The sequence below is a fragment of the Haplochromis burtoni genome, unplaced genomic scaffold, assembly GCF_018398535.1.
Source record: "Haplochromis burtoni strain Fernald_Lab_line unplaced genomic scaffold, NCSU_Asbu1 Contig_61, whole genome shotgun sequence".
Classification (NCBI taxonomy): Eukaryota; Metazoa; Chordata; class Actinopteri; order Cichliformes; family Cichlidae; genus Haplochromis; species Haplochromis burtoni.
Genome location: NW_024582422.1, coordinates 934,133 through 957,170, shown reverse-complemented (window position 1 = coordinate 957,170; position 23,038 = coordinate 934,133). Strand labels below are relative to the sequence as shown.

Below are 23,038 nucleotides of genomic sequence, written 5' to 3'. Positions count from 1 at the left end.
GAGCAGATTAGGTCCACTTCAGAATGGCTCATTATTCTCTTTTAGTCAGAGTCACTCAGAGCCTAAAATAGTTCCACGTTAGTTGATTTTTGTTAAAAACGAGCTTGTAGATGTCTCATATCTGCAACTGGATGTGAATTCAAACTACACAGTTTAAATTCACATTTCTGTTTGCACAGGTTTCAGAGACATGCATGTTAGGTTAATTTGTGTTTCTACAGTGGCTTGCAAAAGTATTCGGCCCCCTTGAACTTTCCCACATTTTGTCACATTACAGCCACAAACATGAATCAATTTTATTGGAATTCCACGTGAAAGACCAACACAAAGTGGTGCACACGTGAGAAGTGGAACGAAAATCATACATGATTCCAAACATTTTTTACAAATAAATAACTGCAAAGTGGGGTGTGCGTAATTATTCAGCCCCCTGAGTCAATACTTTGTAGAACCACCTTTTGCTGCAATTACAGCTGCCAGTCTTTTAGGGTATGTCTCTACCAGCTTTGCACATCTAGAGACTGAAATCTTTGCCCATTCTTCTTTGCAAAACAGCTCCAGCTCAGTCAGATTAGATGGACAGCGTTTGTGAACAGCAGTTTTCAGATCTTGCCACAGATTCTCGATTGGATTTAGATCTGGACTTTGACTGGGCCATTCTAACACATGGATATGTTTTGTTTTAAACCATTCCATTGTTGCCCTGGCTTTATGTTCAGGGTCGTTGTCCTGCTGGAAGGTGAACCTCCGCCCCAGTCTCAAGTCTTTTGCAGACTCCAAGAGGTTTTCTTCCAAGATTGCCCTGTATTTGGCTCCATCCATCTTCCCATCAACTCTGACCAGCTTCCCTGTCCCTGCTGAAGAGAAGCACCCCCAGAGCATGATGCTGCCACCACCATATTTGACAGTGGGGATGGTGTGTTCAGAGTGATGTGCAGTGTTAGTTTTCCGCCACACATAGCGTTTTGCATTTTGGCCAAAAAGTTCCATTTTGGTCTCATCTGACCAGAGCACCTTCTTCCACATGTTTGCTGTGTCCCCCACATGGCTTGTGGCAAACTGCAAACGGGACTTCTTATGGTTTTCTGTTAACAATGGCTTTCTTCTTGCCACTCTTCCATAAAGGCCAACTTTGTGCAGTGCACGACTAATAGTTGTCCTATGGACAGATTCCCCCACCTGAGCTGTAGATCTCTGCAGCTCGTCCAGAGTCACCATGGGCCTCTTGGCTGCATTTCTGATCAGCGCTCTCCTTGTTCGGCCTGTGAGTTTAGGTGGACGGCCTTGTCTTGGTAGGTTTACAGTTGTGCCATACTCCTTCCATTTCTGAATGATCGCTTGAACAGTGCTCCGTGGGATGTTCAAGGCTTGGGAAATCTTTTTGTAGCCTAAGCCTGCTTTAAATTTCTCAATAACTTTATCCCTGACCTGTCTGGTGTGTTCTTTGGACTTCATGGTGTTGTTGCTCCCAATATTCTCTTAGACAACCTCTGAGGCCGTCACAGAGCAGCTGTATTTGTACTGACATTAGATTACACACAGGTGCACTCTATTTAGTCATTAGCACTCATCAGGCAATGTCTATGGGCAACTGACTGCACTCAGACCAAAGGGGGGCTGAATAATTACGCACACCCCACTTTGCAGTTATTTATTTGTAAAGAATGTTTGGAATCATGTAAATTGGCAGTAGGTATGAATGGTTGTCTGTCTCTGTGCGCCGGCCCGATGATGCACTGGTGCCCTGTCGAGGGATGACAGCTGGGACAGGCTATGCCCCGTGAGCCTGAATTGACAAAATTAGGTGTATGAATGATTTTGTGTCATTTATATTTCTTTTAAACCTAGTAATGTATTTATGTAAAACACATCAAACCTCCTCCTTTGTTGTTGTTCGTTTACTTCTTATGCTGCTTAAAGATAATCAATTTTAATAGCTATCAAATGATCTGCACTATGTTTCAAGCATCCAACAGTGAACTCAGAGTTCATTGTGACGAAGCACAATTTAATGACGTAATTTAAAAACACACCAATAAAACAGTGTGTTATCTGAGCTGATGTAGGTACTGTGCAGTGTTGACTCTTGTTTGTTTGGAAAAGCAGGACTCGAGCCAGGCCCTCTGCACAGGAACAGCCTGACTGTACTGACGCAGCAGATCCTGGAGCTCCTGGTTCGAACAAAACAAAGAGATAGTATTTAATTTACATCGTTTACAACCTAAAGAAATTTAATCTGCCTCAAGATAATGCCTCGTAACTCTTTCCACCCCACCTCGACAAATAAACATTACTGGAAAAGATTATGTATGTCAAACGTCAGATAAGCATCAGTGAGAGTTACCATGACACCAACCTGTGAGTGGATGTTGTTCTCCACCTCTGCTACTATGTGGGTGACATCCGGACTCATGATCTCCTCCTCATCTCCATCATAAGTGCACTTCAGCTAAGGAGGAGTTATAACATTATTTGAGCATCGTACCACACCTCTGTAGTTCGCAGTTGTGGCTTTTAAGCTTTCGGGCTCTTTTCTCAACAAAACCACACAAACTGCCGCAGATGAAAGCACGCAGGAGACAGTAACTGTTAAAACACCAAGCTGTGGCAACCAGTATTAAAGGATATGTGATAAGATAGCGGGCCAGCCTCTTCCTCTCTGATGCAGGCAAGTTGTAGAAAAACACACGGACCCCGTTCATGAAACTAGGGAGGTCTGCAGGGCTCTGGAGTGTAGCCGAGGGCCCGGAGGTTGCAGAGTCGGTGTCATCAGAATTTTGCAACTGTAGCCCCGGGCAGGATGCTGAAGTGGATGTCTGGGGTATAGCTGTGTTCTTGACATTTCTGCTATGATAGTATCTGAAAGTTTGGTTAAGAGAAGATTACAGACATCACAACTACTACTACTGAGTCCATGCTCTGAAAGCACTAAAAGATACATGAATGTGGGGATGCCTCTGGAAGCAAGGTGCTTCCTGATGAGCCTCTCTGTGCCGTACCAGTTGAAACCTTTGGTAGCGTGACCGATACGTGGAAGATGAACACTTGCTTTGTGTGGGAAAAAGACAACAAGGGTTAGTGGCTGTTAGCAGTAGCCTCCTGCAGTCCTTACCATTGAAAGTATTTTAGTGCAGAGGGTTACAACAATAAGAAAACACTGTGGTGAATGAGAATTAAGTCAAGCCAATTTATTTGTAGCCCAGTATCACGTGTAAAGGTTCAAAGGACATGAGGAGAAATAATAATCAAGAAAGTCACAAAGAATTTAAGAGGCATAAAAAAAGAAGAGTATTTGCAATAAAGACCTATTGAGCCAAAGAGAGAAGAGAGGGAGAAAGAAAACAAACCTGGTTTGATAATGTGCACAGCTGTGCCTCGATTACTAAATGTAAGATTTAAGAAGCGTCTTTACGAGTTTCTTAAAGGTATCGGTTGATTTTGGGGCACAAACAGCAAAAGCAGCGAGTGCAAAGTCTTTTAATCAGTTCATCTAGCGTGCAACATAACTGGAGGAAATATAAATTCCCGCTTCATTGGTTGTTCTTCTGCAGTTGTGTTTGTAAGAATTTGTGCGTGCACACATCAGATGGCACACAGCACGTCCTGTAAATCCTGCCAATCAGGTCTTACAGTAATAACGCATCATTTTCAAGGTGTGTTATTACTGTAAGGTGTTCGGTTATTATTCGAACCTTTACAAGGGTTTATGTGAGCACTGCTGACTTGACACTTAAAAAAAATTTTTTCCACAATTTCACCAGTCTCAGGCTACATGAAAACAAAAAAAAAAAAGACATTTCACACTTTTTTGTATTAAAATAGCATGAAATGCTTTACTGCACCCTTGGTTCTTTTGACCGCTTTGTAAATCTTCTTCAGGCCTTCATCCAGAGCACTCAGAAAGATCCCAGACAAGTTGTTGGCTTTGTCTCGCTGCTGTGCCACTATTAGGGCTAACTGGGTGACAGGAAGGAGATGGAAGCTGATCAACACATTATCTGATCACTGTTGCATGGCACTGAGTGCTGTTCCTCACAGCTTTGCAAGCCTGTCACCACACATTAACCCAAAGCAGGTATATCACACAACTGATCACTACTACTGCAAAGAAACGAAAAATATTGTGAAACAAGCATGTTTTTTAAGACATTCAGGGTGTTTTATGCAGCAGAGTTCTTCAACCAGAACCTACTTGATCTTGGCTGTTCAATCTGGACTGTTTGTCATTAATTGGGAACAGAAGCACACTTCCAAGATCCAAATCTGAAACAAATCATATTTAATTTTGTGACTTATTCTTCAGTCAGACCACCAAAGAAGAAATAAAATGCTTTTTTACTGTCAATCTTACCTTTCATCTTTCCAGCTAACTCATACTGCTTTCGCGGCTCGTCTGATCTCACCTCCAGTGCTGTAAACAGACCTCCTCTTCCCCACCGACCTGAGTCATCTACACAGGAATCACTACTTTGGTAAATAACACATGCTGTGGTTTGGTTTTCAAACTTATTGTGCCCAAGGCGCACCAAACACGAATTAAAAGACACACCTGCATCATATCGTGGCAAAATTACCATCTGACATGTTTCCAGTTGTTTTTGTTTGAACTGATAAATTAAGGTATTATTTAAGACTTTGCACAACATCAAAGTTTTCACACCAGGTTCTTTTACGCAATCCAACATTCAGTCCTGCTACAACTGGTACAGATCTAGTTCTCTTGTGTAAGATAAATCTTTCTCTCTACAGAGGCCTGTTTGGCACCATGTTGGCATTAATCAGCTTCTCTAAGGTAGAAACCGTTGGTTAGGGTCTGCTCAGACTTTTTTTTTCTTTCCTATTTCCATTAGTGAGTCGTTCAGTAGTTCTTATTTGCTTTGCACAAGAAAATGATCAATTTTGTACTTTTTTGTTAACTTTTGCACTATAAGTCAGGGCTTTTAGTGTATCACACTGTAATAACAGATAATTATCTAGTAGCCTCCTAAAACTGAGAGACTTAATGCTAAGGATGTGGTTACTGTGACTGACAGCTGTCCTGACAGTCTTATTCAGGTTCAACCTCTCCACTGTTGGTGTTTTTTGGGGGATTTTTAATCCAATGCACATCATATGTTTTACTCACCAGACCATATGAGGAGCTGAAGTTTGTGCTTTAATTCTGGTGAAAATAATTCTTGGTCTTAGCTTATTATTTAGCACATGTACCTGTACCGAAAGGTGACATCATGTAATGTCCATATCCATCTATAGTTCCTACAAAGCGCACACTGAATTAAAAAAATTCAAACGTGTCAGTTTACGAAGTAACAAGAAAAATGGGGCACGTACCAACGCAGTGGACGATGATGGCGTCTCCCCGGGCGGTGTGAGGATGAGTAACATCCCCCAGAACGTAGTGGATATCCGTGCTGTCAGAGTCTGTGGAGCACATGCTGCTGCCATCCTCCTCTTCTTCCTCCTCTTCCTCACTGTCCACAGACGGCAGGCACCGAGATCTGTACCCGCAGGACTCCCACCAGGCCATTCTGCACAACGAACCCACAAGTCAAATAAAGGGAAAAACTGTTTGTGCAAAAGAAGTCTCAGAATTGTTTTAAAAAAGCAAATAAACTAATAAATCTTTACTTTTTCTTGTATTTCTGCTCTTCCTGCTTCTTCTTCATCTCCTCCTGCATTTTGGCTCTCTTGGCTGCAGCCTCCTCCCTCCTCTGCCGCCTCAGCTCCAGCTCAGCCTCCGTGACAGGCTTCCTCTTCCTCGTTGGAATCCCAAGGGCTACCGACAGTGAAACCTGAGAAACCATCGAGAAAAATCACACTCATATAATGCTTGCAACACTGGGATTATCAGCGTAAGAAAACATGTGAGGCTGCTTTGTATCCATCCTTTAAGTAACACTGAAAGCCTGGGTTTTTGTGGTTGCTGGGATTTCCTGTAATAGTCATTCAAATCAACCCGCAGATAAAATTAAAGTCAATTAAATGTTGCTCAGTCCAGAGTATACATTTGATCCATTTTTTTTTATTTGTGCAGTTTAATTTCAGTTGAGATTTTATAAGTTTCAGTAATCGCTTTGGTATTTGGAGAATTTTAAGGTGGATAATATTTGTCAGGGGCAAAATGTAAGAAAGTAGAATTTATAATATAAACAAAGCTTTCTAACTGTTGACTGTCAGTCCTGCGGTGATCCCATTCTCAATAAACACATCTACCAATGTGACAGTGTTTGAATATTTAGCAAAGTTAACAAAAACTAGCTTAGTTAGTTTTCGTTAACTATAATGCTCTCGTTAGCGATGTTAAAGCTACAGCTCCTCCAGAGTTAACAACCCGGTCCCATAGGAGCTACAACACTGAGTGTGGTAGGGAAAAAACCCAAGACAACAAGAATCTTGCGATTATAATAGGTTTTAACTGGTATTCACTTTTGATAATATTAAAAAAAAAAAAGGCTGACAGCTGAAGGAAAAATTGTGACATATAATGGTGAAATATGACCGAGGACCAAAACAGCCTGCGGAACATTTCAATCACCTGCAACATCCTGAAAGGATGAGATAACAATCCGTCCAACAATAATAAAAGAGGCAGCATTATTATGAGAAATCGACAACAAGTCTGAACTACTTCTTCACCTGAATTCAAAGCAATGACCTTCATAGATGTGCCTGTGAAGTTTTTAGCCAGCTACTTTAAAAATATACTTTCTATTGTTGTCTCTGATTACATTAATCAGGAACATCCGGAACAAACGGTTTCGCAGACCGCAGATGTGTACTACAAAGCAGGATTTGAACGTATCCAGGTAACTTGGCGGTTAAGTTCTTGTGCACATTTCCATGATAACATATGCTGCAGACCTAAACTGCTCTGCAGCGGTTTATGACTGGAGATCAAAAGGTCCAAAATTATCGCCTACTGACCAATCAGTTCTCTAGGAAACAGCTTGGCTGTTCCTGGAAGGTCTTTTGGACCACTGTGCACAGGCAGTAGCAGTTCTAATGGCACCGAAAGTCTGCCTTTTCCTGATTAGCAACACAAGCTGACTTCACATGGATTCAACCATTCCTTTGATTTTGGTCCTTATTTACATGACGGCATCACACAGTTGCGGGTTTGCCGGTTGCACATCCATGCTATGATTCTCCCGTTTCACTACATCCCAAAGGTGGTCTGCAGAAGATTAGTACATTGTGGTCATGAAGGGATGGACCTTGTCAGTGACAACACTCAGGTAGGCCATGCTGTTTAAATGATGTTCAGCTGGTACTTAGGGGTCCAAAGCACGCCATTACACCACCAGCCTGAACCTCTATCGCTACGCCCACATGTTGTGGTAGCGACAAGGACACGAGCAAAAAGCAAAACTAGAAAAAAGTCTGTCAGGACCGAACTGATTGATGTCCCCAACATCTTACAGACTGTGTTACACTGTGATCATCACAGTGTTCCCTTCATTTTTCATGGGGGTGGATGTGTCCTCCGTCCAAGTGTTCCTCGTCTGCTAATTAACTTTAAACTGCTGAGCCACGATGAGTGTCCAACATGGCTAATTTCTTTTAAGTTTTCAGCATTCTGTCTATACATAACTAACCTCATGTGGGATGCATGTCCTTACAAAGATAATTCTGTTTTAATTTAAAGTCGGGGCGTCTTACTCCAGTTTTGTGTCGCAGAGCTCGTCCCTCTCCTGCTGCTCTCTGAAACCCGGTCAGCTGCTCCTCCAACAAACGATCAAAGCTCTTCTGGTCCTCAGAGCTGGGGTCCTTACTGTAGTCTTTCCCCTCAAAGAAGTACAGGTGGTCTAAAGGAGCAGAGGGGACAGAGGTTTGAGATAATCATCACAAAGAGAGAAAAGACTATGTCGGCTGTGATGAAGCACAGAGGAGGTCAAAATCTGCATGGAAACTAACAGGCTCCTGGCTTCTTTAAAGGCTTTTAATGGAGGTGTCAAACTTAAGGGACACGAGAGAAATGAGAATCACATCGGGGGCAAGACATATTTAGTTTGTCCTGCTTTCATTTTGTCAAAAGCCCATTTTTCTCTACTTAAACTTATCTCGTTGCCCGTGAGGAAAATTTTATGGAATCATCTAATTTATTGGGATCAAATTTGCTGCACATTACACCCGAAACACTTTGAATAAACTTTCTCAGAAAAATCATCTTCTTAATGGCCTCCCTGACTTTCATTTCCTGTGCTGCGGTGAGACTTCCTTTTACAGAGTCGTCCCTTTGAGATGGGTTGTAACCCCTTGATTCTTTACCTTTTCAGACATTCTGCCGTAGATTTGCTGCTGTGTTTGAGATCATTGTCATTCTGCATGACCCAGCTTCGGTCAGGCAGCCAGCCTCATATTTGACTCTAGAATACTTTGTTATACAGAGGAGTTCATGGACGCGTCACTGACTGCAATGTTCCCTGATGCTGTGGCTGCAAAACGAGCCCGGATCATCATGCCTCCGCCACGATTGACAGCATGCAATAGGTATTTGTGACAAACATGGCGCCGTGCATTATGCCAAACACCTCCAATTGGGTGTCTTCACTCAAAAGATGTTGTTGCCCAAGTCTTGTAGTTTGGGCTGATGCAGGTTTGCAAACCTAAGCTGTGATGCCGTAGAGAGAAGATGTTTTCTTCTGGTAATCCTTCCAGGATTCTTCCATGTTTTTCTAACTGTACTGTCATGAACTTTAACATTTAACATGCTAACTGAGGCCTGTAGAGTCTCAGATGCCACTCCAAGGTTTTTTTGCAGTTTCTTTGAGCCTTGCACTGTCTGACTTCAAGGTGAATTTACTGGGACATCCACTCCTGGAAAGGCTGTGGCATTGTGTTAACACACACCTCAATATACCACAACAGAAAACTGGTAAAATCTCTGCTTTTATACTACATTCGATAAGCAGCACCTGGCTGCAATGTACCCTTTTAATCCCTATGGAAGAAGTAAGGTTGTTTTTACCTTTTTTATTTTTATAGGACTGTATTTGAACACTTATCTGTCTTACTCTCAATGTGATTCTCATTTTCTCTTGCAGCCCTATGTGAAACTAAATTTGTCACTCCTGACCTAAAGTGATTTGCAGATTTCCTCTGTTTTCTTTGCAACCTCTAGTGATGAGCCCAAGAGAAGCAATCTTGGGTGTTTTCTCCTCTGTGGTTTGCAGTTCAAGAACCAAAAGTAAGACGGAGTCGCTTACATGCAGGAACAACATGTTCGCTATACCACACCAGTTACATTATATTAGTAGTTTTTGAAATTTGCACACTAAGAATAGCCCATAGTGATTTGAGATTTCAACATGTACACTATAATGAAACATACTCTGCCCGTCGGCTTCAGATCCTTTCCCTTCATCATCCTCTTCATTTTCTTCATGCTGGGAGTAGTCCTCATCATCCACCCAATGACCATTATGTGACAGGCCAAGGATCTTCTCCAGTTTCACATCTTGTATGGAGCTCTCATCAGATGACAAAAGCTTATCAATGCCAAACTTCAAGATCTCGCTTAGCTGTGCCGAAGAGGAAATGTGAGCAGAGGAGGTGAAAACTGGAGAGGTTTTCATACAAAGCGGACACACAGTGAACTGAGCACTGAAGGATTCAGAGATTATCAGGGATTATCCTGCAGTGATAGCATTTATTTTCAGCGATTTAAAGTTCACAAACCTGCAGCCCTCCTGCAGCTGACTGAGCTTGATCCAGTAAAGAGAAGCGGCCTTCTTCAATAACAGTGTTGGTGAGCTGCAACTTGGCCACAGCGCGAGAGTACATGATCTCCTCCACAGTGTCTCGTGCCAGGAGGCGGATCACTTTCACAGGCCTGTAGGAAATCATTCAAATATTGAACCCCAGCATCACATTGAACTTCCATTAAGTTGAGAATTGTTAAATTCATAGAGTAAAGTAAAGCTCAAGCTACCCATAATCAATCAGTCAATTAATCTTTACTTTTATAGCTCATTTCCTGTAGATTACTGCAAAGTGCTTCACAGACGACTGACATGCAGATATTAATACAAAAGAAAATGTAATAAAAATAGACTAAAAGTTAGGTGAATCAAAGGATAAACGTATATAAATTCAACTGCAGCAGTCTGAGACTGTATATGTAGGTACATATACAGTGGTTGGAGATCTATTAACCAATCATGTCTGAGATTTGATTACATACAGTCTATGTGGCGCAAAAGAGAGTTTACATTTGCTGAAATTCACGATAAGTATGGGTTATTATCTAGCTTTGTTCTGAAACAAATTTACAGTCATTACGGACGTAAACAGATCTCTTGGACCTGATATCTACTGGCTAAGTCAGAGCCGAGTATGGCAGCCAAGTCAGCAGTCTAGCTGACTGATGCCAGACTGACAGTGTCATGCCAAGGCAGTGTTGGTATACAGCAAACACCCCCACAATGTTAAGGAGAACAACCGACTAATACTACCTTAAAACATGAAAGTCTGTTAGTCCAGAACACTTCAAAAACCTTTCAAGTTCAGTCACAAAAGCCATCAAAGGGGACATGAAACGCGACACATATAAAGGCTAATTTACATTTTATTTTAAAAAGTGACAGATTTTTTATTGTTGTTTTGTCCATGGCACGCATCGGCCTACTTTTCCTACAGACATACTGATGGATGTTAGGATATCCAATCGTGCTTCAGTAAGTTTGTGGTGTGCATGTAGTGGGCTGTTATGTTGTAAACTGGATGTGCTCGTGGGAAAAGAAAGATTTTTTTACTGCATGAAATAGTTTTGATCGCATCAGCTGACTGCGCCCCTTACGTGGCCAGACGAGGAAAAATGTGAGTTTCTAACACCAGCTTGTCGGTCCGGTGAGTCACCTCACACCTGGCTCAAACAGGCTCTCCTCCACCTCCACGCAGTCCTCATTTATAAAGTGCGTAACAAACCCGAATATTACGGCTAACAGCTCAATTTTCCCCTTTGAGTGCAGCTAGCCAAACAGCGGGGAGCCAGATACTGCTAACGAGACGGAGAGTGAAAGTAAACAACGTAACATAAAACTCATTGTAGCAACACAAAAATGATCCCTTTAGACTGACTTTTAGTTGTTTTTATTTTTAGTCTCCTTGCTCTTCTTGGAGTTATCGGTTCTGTCACTAGTTAGCTAACAGAAACTAATGTAAGTTTATTAGCTGCAACCAACCAACCGGTTAACGTCATTTACTGACAGAAGATGGTGTTAAAGATGTTTAACTTTAGGTATTTGTTTCTTAAATCCAGTTTCACAGACAGTGTTACATCTATGTCAGTTGAGAGTAGGTCTCAGTGTTATAAATAACCTTTATATGTGTAGTGTTTCATGTCCCCTTTAATGAAGACCACCACAAGAGAAAAAGACATGAAGACCAAGTAGATAATTTAATCGACACTTAGGCTGCGTTCATACTGCAGGTCTTAATGCTCAAATCCGATTTTTTTTGTCTGCTTGTTCACACTACAAATAAAACGCGACAGCGTTTGCGGCCCGCATGCGCAAAAGAAGACGTCACACTCAACGCGCTCTGTTTAGACCCAGACCAAACAGTGTTATTTGACTGATGGCTGTTAATATAAAGACTTGTTTCGGACTTTACATTTCCCAATTTTGCTTTAAGTTATTTTGTTATTTAGATATGGCCTAATAATGATCCTTATTGCGGTTTTAGAGAGGAGCGGTACTTCAAAGGATAGTTGCAGATTTCTGTCAGAATCTGCAGATTATACAGTACAAATAAAATGTTCACGTTTCTCCAACGTTGTCTTCCAAATAGTTTCACTGGATGGCCAGCAAGCGTTCGCGATGTCTTCTTGGGCGCTGATATTTGGCGTCTGTCTTGTGTCAGTGACGTAGAAGACGGATTTAATGCGACGTGACCGTTCAAACAGCAGTCGCTTTCTAAAACATCAGATATGTATCGGATTCAGTACCACATACGAAAGTGACCCAGATCGGATTTGAAAATATCAGATTTGTGCTGTTCACACTGTCAAACCATGATCGGATATGGGTCGCAAAGGGTCAAAAAAGTCGGATTTGATGCGCATTCGCCTGAAGTTCATGGTGAAAACACTCTTAAGGTCAGCTGTTGGAGGTGTAGTGTGATGTGTTGCGACTTGCAGACATGTGCAAAATATTATAATATGTAAAATATTCGAATAACTAACAACAGATCATATCTTTCTCTCCGAACTCATCTCGTTCTTTGCCAGTATGCCCCTCTCCATCAGCCGTATTTGTACCTCACCTCTGAATGCTCTACCTGTTGATCCTCACCCTGCACCTGATTTTTTGCAACGTATCCTACAAATATTTTAAAAGCTATATATTTCTTTAAAAAATATATAGAGTTTCTGTCTAACCAGAGGACAAAGGGTTATATAAATATTGAAACAACATAACACATAATCTTTAATAAGAAGCTAAACGGAGACAGCGACAACCACTAAGTTTTAAGGTGGAATGTTTTCTCGCTTGTTGTGAACAGATCAGTATATCAACGTGACACCTCTAACAATTCATTCTATTTTAAGCTGGTCTCTGCATAATACACGAACTGCACTGCCTGAACTGGTCCGGTTATTTCAACAACAGTTACTGCATGGAAGAAAAAAAAAAAAAAGTGGAGCTCTGCACTCATACTACAGTCATGATTCTACAGCAAGACTTAACAAGTTCAATGAAAATTCAATTGTTTTTCTTAATAATGAGCCAAAACACACTTTCAGGCCTGCCACTCACAATCATCCACCCTAAACCCAACGGAAATGGTTTCCGGTGAGCTGGACCACAGAGTAAAAGTAAAGCAGCCAAGAACAGCTCAGGAGGTGCAGGAATTCTTTCAACGACAACCTCTTGGCAATGCCCTCATGTTGCTGGTTGTGAAATGATGAGTGTGCAACATAATCTTGGCTTGTTTAACTTGTTTTTACAACATAAATCAAAAGATATCGCAGACATTGTTCCCCAGCATGGGAAAAAATAAAAATATGGAAAAACACTACCAAAGTAAGTGTTAACATTTTTGTCTCGCTCTGCTGCATCAATTTTGTTGCTTTTTGTAAGCATCCCTATGAAGCCTTATTGATGTGCAATAGCTAGGTTGCATGCAGGGAGTACTCTTTCACACCTAACTAGAGATAAGCCTAATGAGATAGTTATTTTCTTCAGCAAAACAGGACATCGTGCAGAAGTTTTCACCACTTCTTTGTGCTGTCAATGCTGCACGCCCCTTTGCGAAACAGTGCGACTTTCAGGACACCTAAATGAAATACCGATTGGATCCTGCTTGGAATCATTTCTCGTATGCTTCACCTGTTCTGACCAATCCGGTGGCTGCGTGCGGCAGCCTGCAAGTCATTTTGAGGGTTGAAGTCACTATCCACAAAAATGACAGTGTCAGCAGCTGTCAGGTTCATCCCTACTCCCCCTGCAAAGACAGAACGAAAGAACAAAAACTGAAAATTGTGGCTCTCGATTTTTGTGCATGCAATAAAGAAACAGTAGGATTGGTGCATTTACTGTAAACAGGTTAAAGAAAATCATAATCTGTGACAGGAAACATGCTGGCCTTATTTACACAGGCGTTTCATTCTGCTGCAGCTCTTATCTCCTGTCATCACTCCCCTTTCCTCTCTCAGCCACTTCTGTGTTAGAAAGTCAGCTCAAGCTGAGCTTGCAGGCTTGTCTGCATATCTGAATCTACAGCAGAGTTCACAGAAGTGTTATCTTAAAAATTGCCACAGTCTTGTTTGTCAAATGCACTCTCAGCACTTTTGGCATCTAAAATGTCTACAGTAGAAGGGGTTACTGCTTCCCCTTTTCATATGCCTAGTTCCCAATCATAACCAGTGGGGTGCGTGATAGCGGATCATATGATGACTTTCTATCCCTATTTAGGTTTGTGTTTTTTTTAGCAGGAACCAGGATCTCTTTCAGGATCGTCTTTGACCGATCTACTATTTAGGTTTTGTCTACCCGTTTCTTGCCCATGCAGGTGAGGCTGAGAGCGCAGAAGTATTTGGTATTGAGTAGCAGGGGAGGGAAGAGGTGGTAGCTTGCTCTGAAGCTGCATTTTGTAAACAAATGCCAGCTTTTTTCCACATCCTCCTGCCTAAAGACCTGCTTCTTAAACATCCCTCTGAAATTTTCTGTGGCTAACCAATAACAGCCACTTCTTGTATGGGCTCTCCATGTGACATTTACCAGTGAGTTATATTAGTTATGTTGCAGTAAAATGAAAAAGCAAAAGATCCAGACATTTGCCTGAAGAATATCTTAAATAGAACCTATTCTGTCCCAGCTCTGCATTTCCATTCTTCTACTAGAATAGCTCTGCACGAGTTCAAAATGCAGCCCCTCAGTTCATCCTCTGACTGAAACAAGTAATTTTAGGTCCTCCACCTTTTTTCTGATTGCCGACAGCAGCTGGGTGGGGCTCCGGTGCCTCTGATGACCATATTAGGAATATCTGCACTCATTGAGTGAAAAAAAAGGTTTTTAAAAAAGGAAAAAAAAGGAGAACCTGACTGAAACTGAACATTTAGATCAGATGGAAGTCTGCGCTATTGACTCACAGGAATTACTTGAATAGACTTCATTACTTTAAACTTTGGCCACGGTTTAACATGAGTTTATATATAAGTATATCACAGAAAATACTACACCAGGGCTTTACCGGCTTTAGTGCTGAGCAGAAAGACGAAGACATCTTTGCTGCTGAAGTTTTTCACTGCTAGGTTTCGTTCCTCCCCTCGGACTGACCCATCCAGACGTTCGTAGCTGTAACCTGAATAGAAAAGCTGAATTCAGCATTTATTTATAACTAAGAATAAATCAAATGGTTTTCAAGTTTGCCATTATGAAGAATGAGAATAATTACTAATTAATTCATGCCATTAAGAAGAATTAATAGTAAGTCAATGAACAATAACCCCTCATGTTCACTCTCACTCACCTCTGTACTCCATGTAGTCCTGGAGAATATCGAGCATCCTCGTCATCTGAGAGAACAGCAGGATCCGATGGCCCCTTCAACCACAGATATGAAAACACAAATATTGTAAGACTCAATTTAAAGACGAATATGTGACTTAGAATATCACAGCATTACAGCAATGCCGCACTAAACCACCAGGTGGAGCCAAATAACACATCAGCAAACCCTTTGTGGAGGAATGTCAGCATGCTGTCCAAAAGACAAAGTTTTCCACTGGCTTCAATGAGATGTTCCCCCATCTCAAATGGCTCTGGCTCAACTCCTATCCAAGAAACAGACACACAAACATAGAATGTAATGGAAGCGTCTTTATCCTATCCCACTGAAAACACACCTACGCCTCAGGTCTTTCCTTTAGCAGAGAGAACTAAAGCCAGTCTTTTTTACATCATCACTCTGCACCTCTCACCGTCAAACAGATAAGGGTGGTCAACGCACTTCCTCAGGTTCATCAAGATGTTCAGCAACCGAGTCTTGCTGCCTTGGTCATTTCCAAAAGCCTCTGAAAGAAGAGTTTTAGAAGCAGATTGAATTTACAAATGACTGATGCCACTAAACAGATACTATTAGAACTATTATTTCCACTTGGCACCTTTAAAAACAGCCTACAAAGTGGAAAAAGCCAAAATCAAACAACAACAAAATCAGTGTAAAGTTATAAGACATGAAACAAGGACATAAGGACATAACAAAATGCCTTTGTTATGAGTTTTTGATGGTTCTCAAATGTAACTTAGTACCCGAGTGTTTCTTAGATGTAGACTAGTTGGTTAGTCTCATTTTTGTTCCTCGTTTAGTTGACTAAGAAATTAGTCGCCAGGAACATCCCTAGTAAAACTAGTAAACTAATAATAAAAGCTATGAAGCAACCATGAGAGCTCAGAATATTCGTGCCTTGGGGGGCCTTGATCACCTTCAGGTTTATTCATCGACTTTGGAACAGACAAAAAAACAGCACATTTCTCCTACACAGCTGGAGACCAGACCCAGAAGTTCTTTAAGGTGATGAGTAAAACCTTAAAACCAACTCTAAAATAGAGAGAACTGATAGAGAGAAGTCAGGATTTAGTGTCTGTTATGCCAACTGTAAAAATCAGTGATAAGTTGAGCTGGTGCTTTCTTGCTAATGCTATAAGTAAAGAGGCAGGGTAAGTACTGCAGAGAAAATGCATTTATAAATGACACAGCACACCATAGCGCCCAAGTCTCACCCAGATCCTTCATCAGAACAGCTTTGTAGTATTTCTTCTGCAGAGCGGACATGCCGTGATAAACCACCAGCTCGGTTTTCTTGGGCAGATCGACGGCCACCTGAGACTTGACTCTACGGAGCAGGAAGGGCTCCAGGATGCTTTGGAGCTCAGCAGCTATAAAAGTAATAAGATTCATGGTTAGCGTTCCTACAGTGCATTACTGTACTGCAATTTTTTGTGACCAATATTCACCCATTATATTTCAAAACATTTATTTGGATATGGAGAGACGCATGGACTCAGAAATAACACTGAATGTAAGCTATGCTTTGTTATGCTATAATTATGTATCGTACCCAACGCAGGCTGACTTTGTACATCAGAGTAAGAGTTGACAAAGCTGTCTGTGTCTTCTGGTATAAAGATGCTGGGCTGGATGAAGCTCAGCAGGGAGTAGAGCTCCTGCAGGTTGTTCTGAATGGGAGTCCCTGTCAGCAAGACTCTGAATCCCACGAAAAACTACAAGAGAAGAACACAAACAAACTGATTTAAGAGGTCAAGGGAAAGACAATGAAGAAATCTGCCCAAACCAGGTGTTGCTTATTACCTCTGTCAAAGTTTTGTGCAACAGCGAGTTTTGATTCTTTAACCTGTGAGCTTCATCAACCACAAGCACCTTCCACTTCCACCTGAGGAAGAGATCGGGGAAATATCAGCACATGAAAACTTTGTTCTCAGTGAACAAACCTTTAAAGACCATTCTTCTCTTCCTTTTCTTCTGTCACATATAATTTGATACAAAGGTGGATTGCTTATATTAAAAATGGCTCACGTTTAAAAGAATGGCCCCTCTCTAATAATCTCTGTAGATTACTACAGACACACAGGCTTCAGACTAATATTAAAGCTTTGTTTGTGACAGTTTTTTCTAGTCTTGGTTTTGTAGTGTGGCTAGAATAATATGATCATCTCAGGCATACAGGTCGCTAACCTAGATAACTGCAGTTTAAGCCGATCTTACTGGGTGAAGGCCGGGAAGAGCCGACACAGAGCGACCTAAAAGCAATATCTCTGTTGGTGCTGGTCCTTTTTTCTGTCACCTCTTGCTTAAAACTATATAAACTTGTATTAGGACACCACAGTTAAATTTTCCTCACAGTACATTGCTTCCAGAGTAGTTTATGTAGATCAAGAATAAGTACAAACTCACCGTTTCAAGAATGAAGCATCTTTGAGACACAGCTGGAAATAACAGGTAAAAAAAAAAAATATATATATATATATATATCAGTCTTAACAAAGGTGAAACCTTATCCTGTTTTGTTTTCACTTAATAGCCTCCGACCTCATATGTAGTGAGAAGAACATGGAAGTCCTGAGAGTTCGCCTCCTGCTGGATCTCTGCCCGCCTTTCTTTGTCTCCTTTGTAAACCAGGACCGTCAGTGAGGGAGCGAAGCTGAAAGCGAGGCACACACAGGTTTACAGACAGCGCTAAAAAGCACATTATCAAATGAAATGCAATCACTGATTAATGTAGCTCCACCTTTCCAACTCATTCCTCCAGTTCTCCAGGACAGAGAGTGGGCTCAGCACCAGAAATGGTCCTTTCTTCCTGAGAGCCCCTGACATGTACACCAGCAGAGAGATCGTCTGAAGGGATACATGATGACCAGGACACCGTTAGAACATGTAAATAATAAGCCATATATAAAGCAGCCCCCAAATGGTCAGATTCATGAGTGTGTGACACATAAGGGGAAAACTTCTCATTCAATTGAAGCAAAGTGTGTAATTTGTCTAACAAGCCACGTGGAAACCAAGAATCTCTCTTCAGAGAAACATTGCTTAACTTTGAAGAGCACTGGCTCTGATCCAGTGTAGGCTAATGTTATAAAGGTGTATGCCTATGGAGTAGAAAAACTGCATTAAAATAAATGTAATTATAGTAATTATACAAATGCCACGTTAGGTCCAAGTGACAGAAAAGTGCTATAAAAAAATATAACGAAAGGCACAATTGATATGTCACGTGGTACTGAGGCTTTTTAGAATCAACTTCTGTGCACCCCCAGTGTAACAGACGCTCCAAGCCTCACCGCCTATATAAAAACTGTCCAGCCATGCCAGGGCTCTGGATTACAGGTAAACAGATGACGTCATACCTGGCAGGTTTTACCCAAACCCATCTCGTCTCCTAAGATGCATCCCTGCTGGTTCTTCAGGCACTGAGTTAACCAGTGCACCCCGTCCAGCTGGTAGGGTCTCAGCTGTATCCCTGTGAGGAGAAAGATCATCACCGCTGGAGCACGTTTAATATAATCCCTGGAAATTACATGTAGGACGGCGCTGAAAGTGTATTAATCTGCTCTAAGTGCGTTTAGTTTGTATCCACAGGAAACGCCATGTCACTGTGAATGAGTGAAGACAGCCTGAAGTTTGTATGTACTTTGCAGGTCAGTCGTCCAGGTTAAAAATAGCCTTTCTACCTCTCAATCCCCATTTCTTCAGGTCACTTTGAGCAACATCCGCCTTCTTTTTCTCCGCGATGCTGTTTTTTATTCTCACCAAAATGTCCGACATGTTTGCTGACCGGCAGGACTACAATTTATACGAAAGACGACTTTATCGCAGACATGTACAGACATGCGAGTTCCCACTGTTGTTTTCATGCAGTTTATGCTTCCTGACTGGGTCACGTGACGCTACGGAAAGGCGCGCGGTTTTTTTTTTAAACTTCGCCAAAAGTTTGTTTTCTTTCTTGAGCAACGCTCATTTCTTTATATTTTGCTAGGAAAACGGGAAATATATGCAAACATAAATGCAACTACAGAATATAAGGGGAAAACGGTTTTTAAATTCTAGAAACGATTAAGAATTTGCACATTTTACAAACTTTGGCTTTTTGTGACAGGTCGCTAGTAACTAAGTGCCTGATAATAAAATTTAATGGTGCTTTCTTTGCTAGAAGTCACACTGGTTAATCTCTGAAGCCCGGGGTCTTTTTTATGCTTGAATTACTCATGACCTCAGAAAACAAAAGACATTCCTCTTTAAATGGACGTGTTCGAGGACTGGACTGAAAATGAGCGAAAAGGAAGCCAATGTCCAACAAAAAGACTTTGGAATTACAAAAAAGGCTCCCTAGAAACAAAATAATAAGAAAAGGTCCTAAAAGCTCCACAAATAGATGTAAAAATAAGTGCTTCGAGTTTTAACGTGAAACAGATTTTCTGACAGTTTAGTTCTGAAAACAGAAACAAGAACCAAAAATATAAACTTATACTAAATGAGAGATAATTCCAGATAACTAAAAATTCACCATTTAAAAAAAAATGCATTTTGCATATTATAATATTAACAGGACCTGTTCATACCCTGATTAACTATTTGAGCTTCACATTCAAATACCAACACAATTTAAGACCATAAGAACTTTTAATAAAAATAGATTTTTTCTGAGCAAGATGAAAACAAAAATCAACAACAACAAATTTAAAAAGTTTAAAATACTGATTTATTACAGATATTTACACATATTACAAACAAAGTCTACAATCATTATAAACTGGTTAAATTTGAGTGGTCACCAAAAATTTATCAATCAATCAATGAAGCACAACTGAGAAAGATAAATAGAAAATTTGCTTCTTTTTCACCTATAAACAAATGTCTGAGCAGCAGGAAGGGCCAGAGACTCTCTAAAGGAGCCAATTTTAGCAACTTCAGTAAGAGACCTGCCCCATTCTTCAACACTTCATCCAAGCTGAACCTTCACCGCAAACACACATGGCCTATTTCATGCACATGGCCAGCATCCTCATGATTGCTTCTCTGGAAGGTAAAGAACATAAACCAGACATTTAGGCTTTGAACACCACTTTTTTTCTGATTATTTATACAGAAGATTTGAATAAATGGAGCAAAATCTACAAACCTCACACATGGGATGTATGACAAGCTGTACCTGAAAACACACACATTTTATGTAACAAAAAACAATTTAAGACTGAAAAAAAAATTAATTAGATATGTAGAGACTCACCAGGTAAATGACAAGACTTGCAAGATAACAAACAACAAAGCAAGTCCAAAGTTCTTCCACTGTGAGAAAAAAAGAGAGAGATTGGGATCAAACACTGACATTAATCCAACAGATAAACAGATCAAGTTAGAAGTGATCATAAGTATTTTTTGGAGGCTCACTCACCCAGAAAGCCGCACAGAGAGTCAGAACGAGACAAGTCTAAAGCAATGACAGAGAGACTTTTAGCTTTAATTTGAAGGGTTTTAACAAAAGTCTGTGTAAACTGTTTTTGAAGTACAGCTATTTTTTGGACACAGACCCTCATTTTTAGGCTCTCACATTAACTGTACAAACTAACATAGTTGTAAATATAAGGATTGTTTAATACTTTGATAAAAATCATTGACTGCTTAAAGTCTAGAAACCATGGATATTACCAAATGTCTTGCTGTGCTAGACCTTTACTGCTGCTGCCTTTATTTACTCCTAGTTTGTGAGTCTTTCTGCATTCAGTTATGTAGTTAATAACTGAAAAGCATGCTCTATTGATTTTCTCATTTCTTTTCCTGAGAAACTGTTGGGTTAGTGTGCAGTTTGCTTTGGGTCTATTTGCACTGTGAAGTGCAGTCTGGTCAGGTTATACCCCTGCACACTTCACAGGTCATCCCGCAACTTCTATCAACAGTCACATCATCAATAAACACCAGTAACCAAGTTGCACTAGCAGCCATACATGCCCATGCAATAACATCGCCTCCATCATGTTTTACAGATAATGTGGTACACTTCAGATCATGAGCAGTTTCTCTCCTTCTTTTCCTTTCCATTCATTCTGGTACAAGGTCATCCTGGTTTCATCTGTCTTATATTTTCTGTGGTGTTCTTTTAGGCTTTTTGGTTTTGCTGAGCGAGTCAGTGCATTCCTTCTTTTTATGACTCTACCAGTTTGCTCATTTGGCTATCCCTAAAGTTTTTGGTTTCTATCTGATGTTGTTTTGTTTCAGCCCAGTGATGACCTCCCTCACTTGCACTAACATCTCTTAGGGCCTGTTAGTTAACTATAATACCCTTGCTTCCAGTTGTATATGTCAGAACTGCAAAGTATGATGCTTGGGCATTACATAGGCGACATGGCCATGCTCATAACCACATTAAAGCTGAGAAAATCTTCAGATCTACAACACAGGTGTCACATTAGTGTCTGATTTAATTATTTACCTACATGTAGTTTAAATATTTGCATACTGAGCCTTGCACTGAAAGAAAGAGGATGGTAACCTAATTGCACCTGCTGTGGGACATTCTGAGAGCAAATCTTCCATCACAGCAAATCTTGTAGTTTTAAAGAGAGACGTTTGCACATCAGGGTCTGATTTTTGTCAGTCCATCCACAACCAAGTTTTCTGAACTCTAGCTTGGTGTTGTCATGCAATCCTCTAAGCAGAAAGCTGTGTTATGCAACTTAACCAGCTCTTGAACTCTTAAGGAAAACAGAATTTTTTTTGCAATGAATCTAAATTTACTGAACTCAGTCCACTTATGTTTGTGTAACATGTTCTGTCTTTTGGGGGTTGATTTTTTATTTTTATTTTTTGCACTTACCAACATAAGGGTAGTAGCCAGCGCTCTTGTTTTGTCACACATCCTTTTCAGCTGCTTCATTGGGCCCATCAGAAACATTGTGCTATTGGACACAGTGAAATGTGCAAGAAAGAAAAGCATGTATTAAGTGTGTAAAACATGCAAAATAAGCTTCCCATTTCAAGGTATTTTTTTCATCACTAACCTGCACAGAGCACATATGTTGCCAAATGTGTAAAAGACAATAAAGAGAGTGATCCCAATCTTGGGGAGGAAGAGCACACACACTCCCTGCAAGACACACGTGAATGCAGGTGGATCACACGTCATGTTTTATAAGCCTCACTTTAAGGAGGGACTAGGCAGTGTCGCCAAATGAAAGAGCATCACATCTTCAGCATTCCTCAGAGCAAGAAGAACCAGTAGGGCAACACCAGCTTTCTCTGAGCTCTTCCTCGTTGTGGAGAGCGACTGAATATTGTCGTAGAAAAAACAAAAACAAAAAACACAGAAATTAAATTCTTACCAGAACTGTGCATGCAGCTCCCACCACGAAGCAGGCGATGAATCCCTTTATACGTGTGCCCCAGCCTAAAGTCGAAGCTTGGTTCATTTGCTGCATTAGTAGAGATTGAATAAACGATCGATTAATGATCCAGCTGAGATTACTAGCCACAACAGTGAAAGATGGGATTAAGGCTTTACCTGTATAATGTTCCGGTCATCTCTGCGCGCCTCCTCACCGCTCAGAACCGACTTTAATTTATCCATGCCCGAGGAGCTTTAAAATTCGGCTTAATTGGTGAAGAATTATAGTTGTTTCCTGAACTGATAGGAACTTTGCCGGGTTTTCTCAGATCTGTGTGAATGGACAACAGCGTCACATGCCAGCAGAGGGAGAGCCGGATGAGCTGCCAGTACCTTACCTGGCCAGGTGGGTCACTTCATCGTCACACCTGAACCGGAACAGCAGCAAAGACGTCTCACTCTGATCTTTTTTTTCCCAGACGTGACTCAGTGTTAGAAAATTTTAAACGCACCACCCAGTACAGCCATGAGTGAACAAGAGGGTCCAGACACCACTTTTATTTTTTTTTTTTCGGAGATAATAAGTTTTCTCTTAAAACTGTAAAAATAACTATACAAGTTAAATAATTGTTTTGATTCCCCGGGGAATCAAAACAAAGTGGTTTGGTCCATCGTATATAATTCACTAGCTTCTTT

The 23,038-nt window shown here is 40.9% G+C and overlaps 2 protein-coding genes across 3 annotated transcripts; both read right to left on the bottom strand.

The window, feature by feature from the left end:
• Positions 1 to 1,640: 1,640 nt before the first annotated feature.
• chd1l (chromodomain helicase DNA binding protein 1-like) lies at positions 1,641 to 18,915 on the bottom strand. The gene is made up of 25 exons (XM_005922979.3): positions 18,696 to 18,915; positions 18,372 to 18,484; positions 17,753 to 17,859; positions 17,554 to 17,665; positions 17,419 to 17,450; positions 16,816 to 16,897; positions 16,565 to 16,727; positions 16,227 to 16,382; positions 15,425 to 15,517; positions 15,181 to 15,277; positions 14,974 to 15,047; positions 14,695 to 14,805; positions 13,332 to 13,446; positions 9,679 to 9,832; positions 9,332 to 9,521; positions 7,660 to 7,805; positions 5,629 to 5,792; positions 5,332 to 5,528; positions 4,352 to 4,450; positions 4,193 to 4,263; positions 3,843 to 3,957; positions 2,940 to 3,048; positions 2,629 to 2,859; positions 2,357 to 2,438; positions 1,641 to 2,171 (listed from the first exon to the last, which is right to left on the bottom strand). Exons 1-25 carry the CDS (start codon positions 18,787 to 18,789, stop codon positions 2,049 to 2,051), a joined length of 3,030 nt encoding a protein of 1,009 aa, XP_005923041.1. The 5' UTR covers positions 18,790 to 18,915; the 3' UTR covers positions 1,641 to 2,048.
• Positions 18,916 to 19,700: 785 nt separating this feature from the next.
• On the bottom strand, positions 19,701 to 22,781 carry sft2d2a (SFT2 domain containing 2a). Of its 2 annotated transcripts, XM_005922978.3 has the most exons (9): positions 22,741 to 22,781; positions 22,520 to 22,673; positions 22,341 to 22,430; positions 22,020 to 22,105; positions 21,836 to 21,917; positions 20,417 to 20,452; positions 20,252 to 20,310; positions 20,144 to 20,173; positions 19,701 to 20,040 (listed from the first exon to the last, which is right to left on the bottom strand). In XM_005922978.3, exons 2-9 carry the CDS (start codon positions 22,583 to 22,585, stop codon positions 20,001 to 20,003), a joined length of 489 nt encoding a protein of 162 aa, XP_005923040.1. In that variant the 5' UTR covers positions 22,586 to 22,673; positions 22,741 to 22,781; the 3' UTR covers positions 19,701 to 20,000. The 2 variants fall into 2 exon arrangements, with proteins under 2 accessions (XP_005923040.1, XP_005923039.1); XM_005922977.3 differs by having other exon boundaries at positions 22,520 to 22,746.
• Between the last annotated feature and the right edge of the window lie 257 nt (positions 22,782 to 23,038).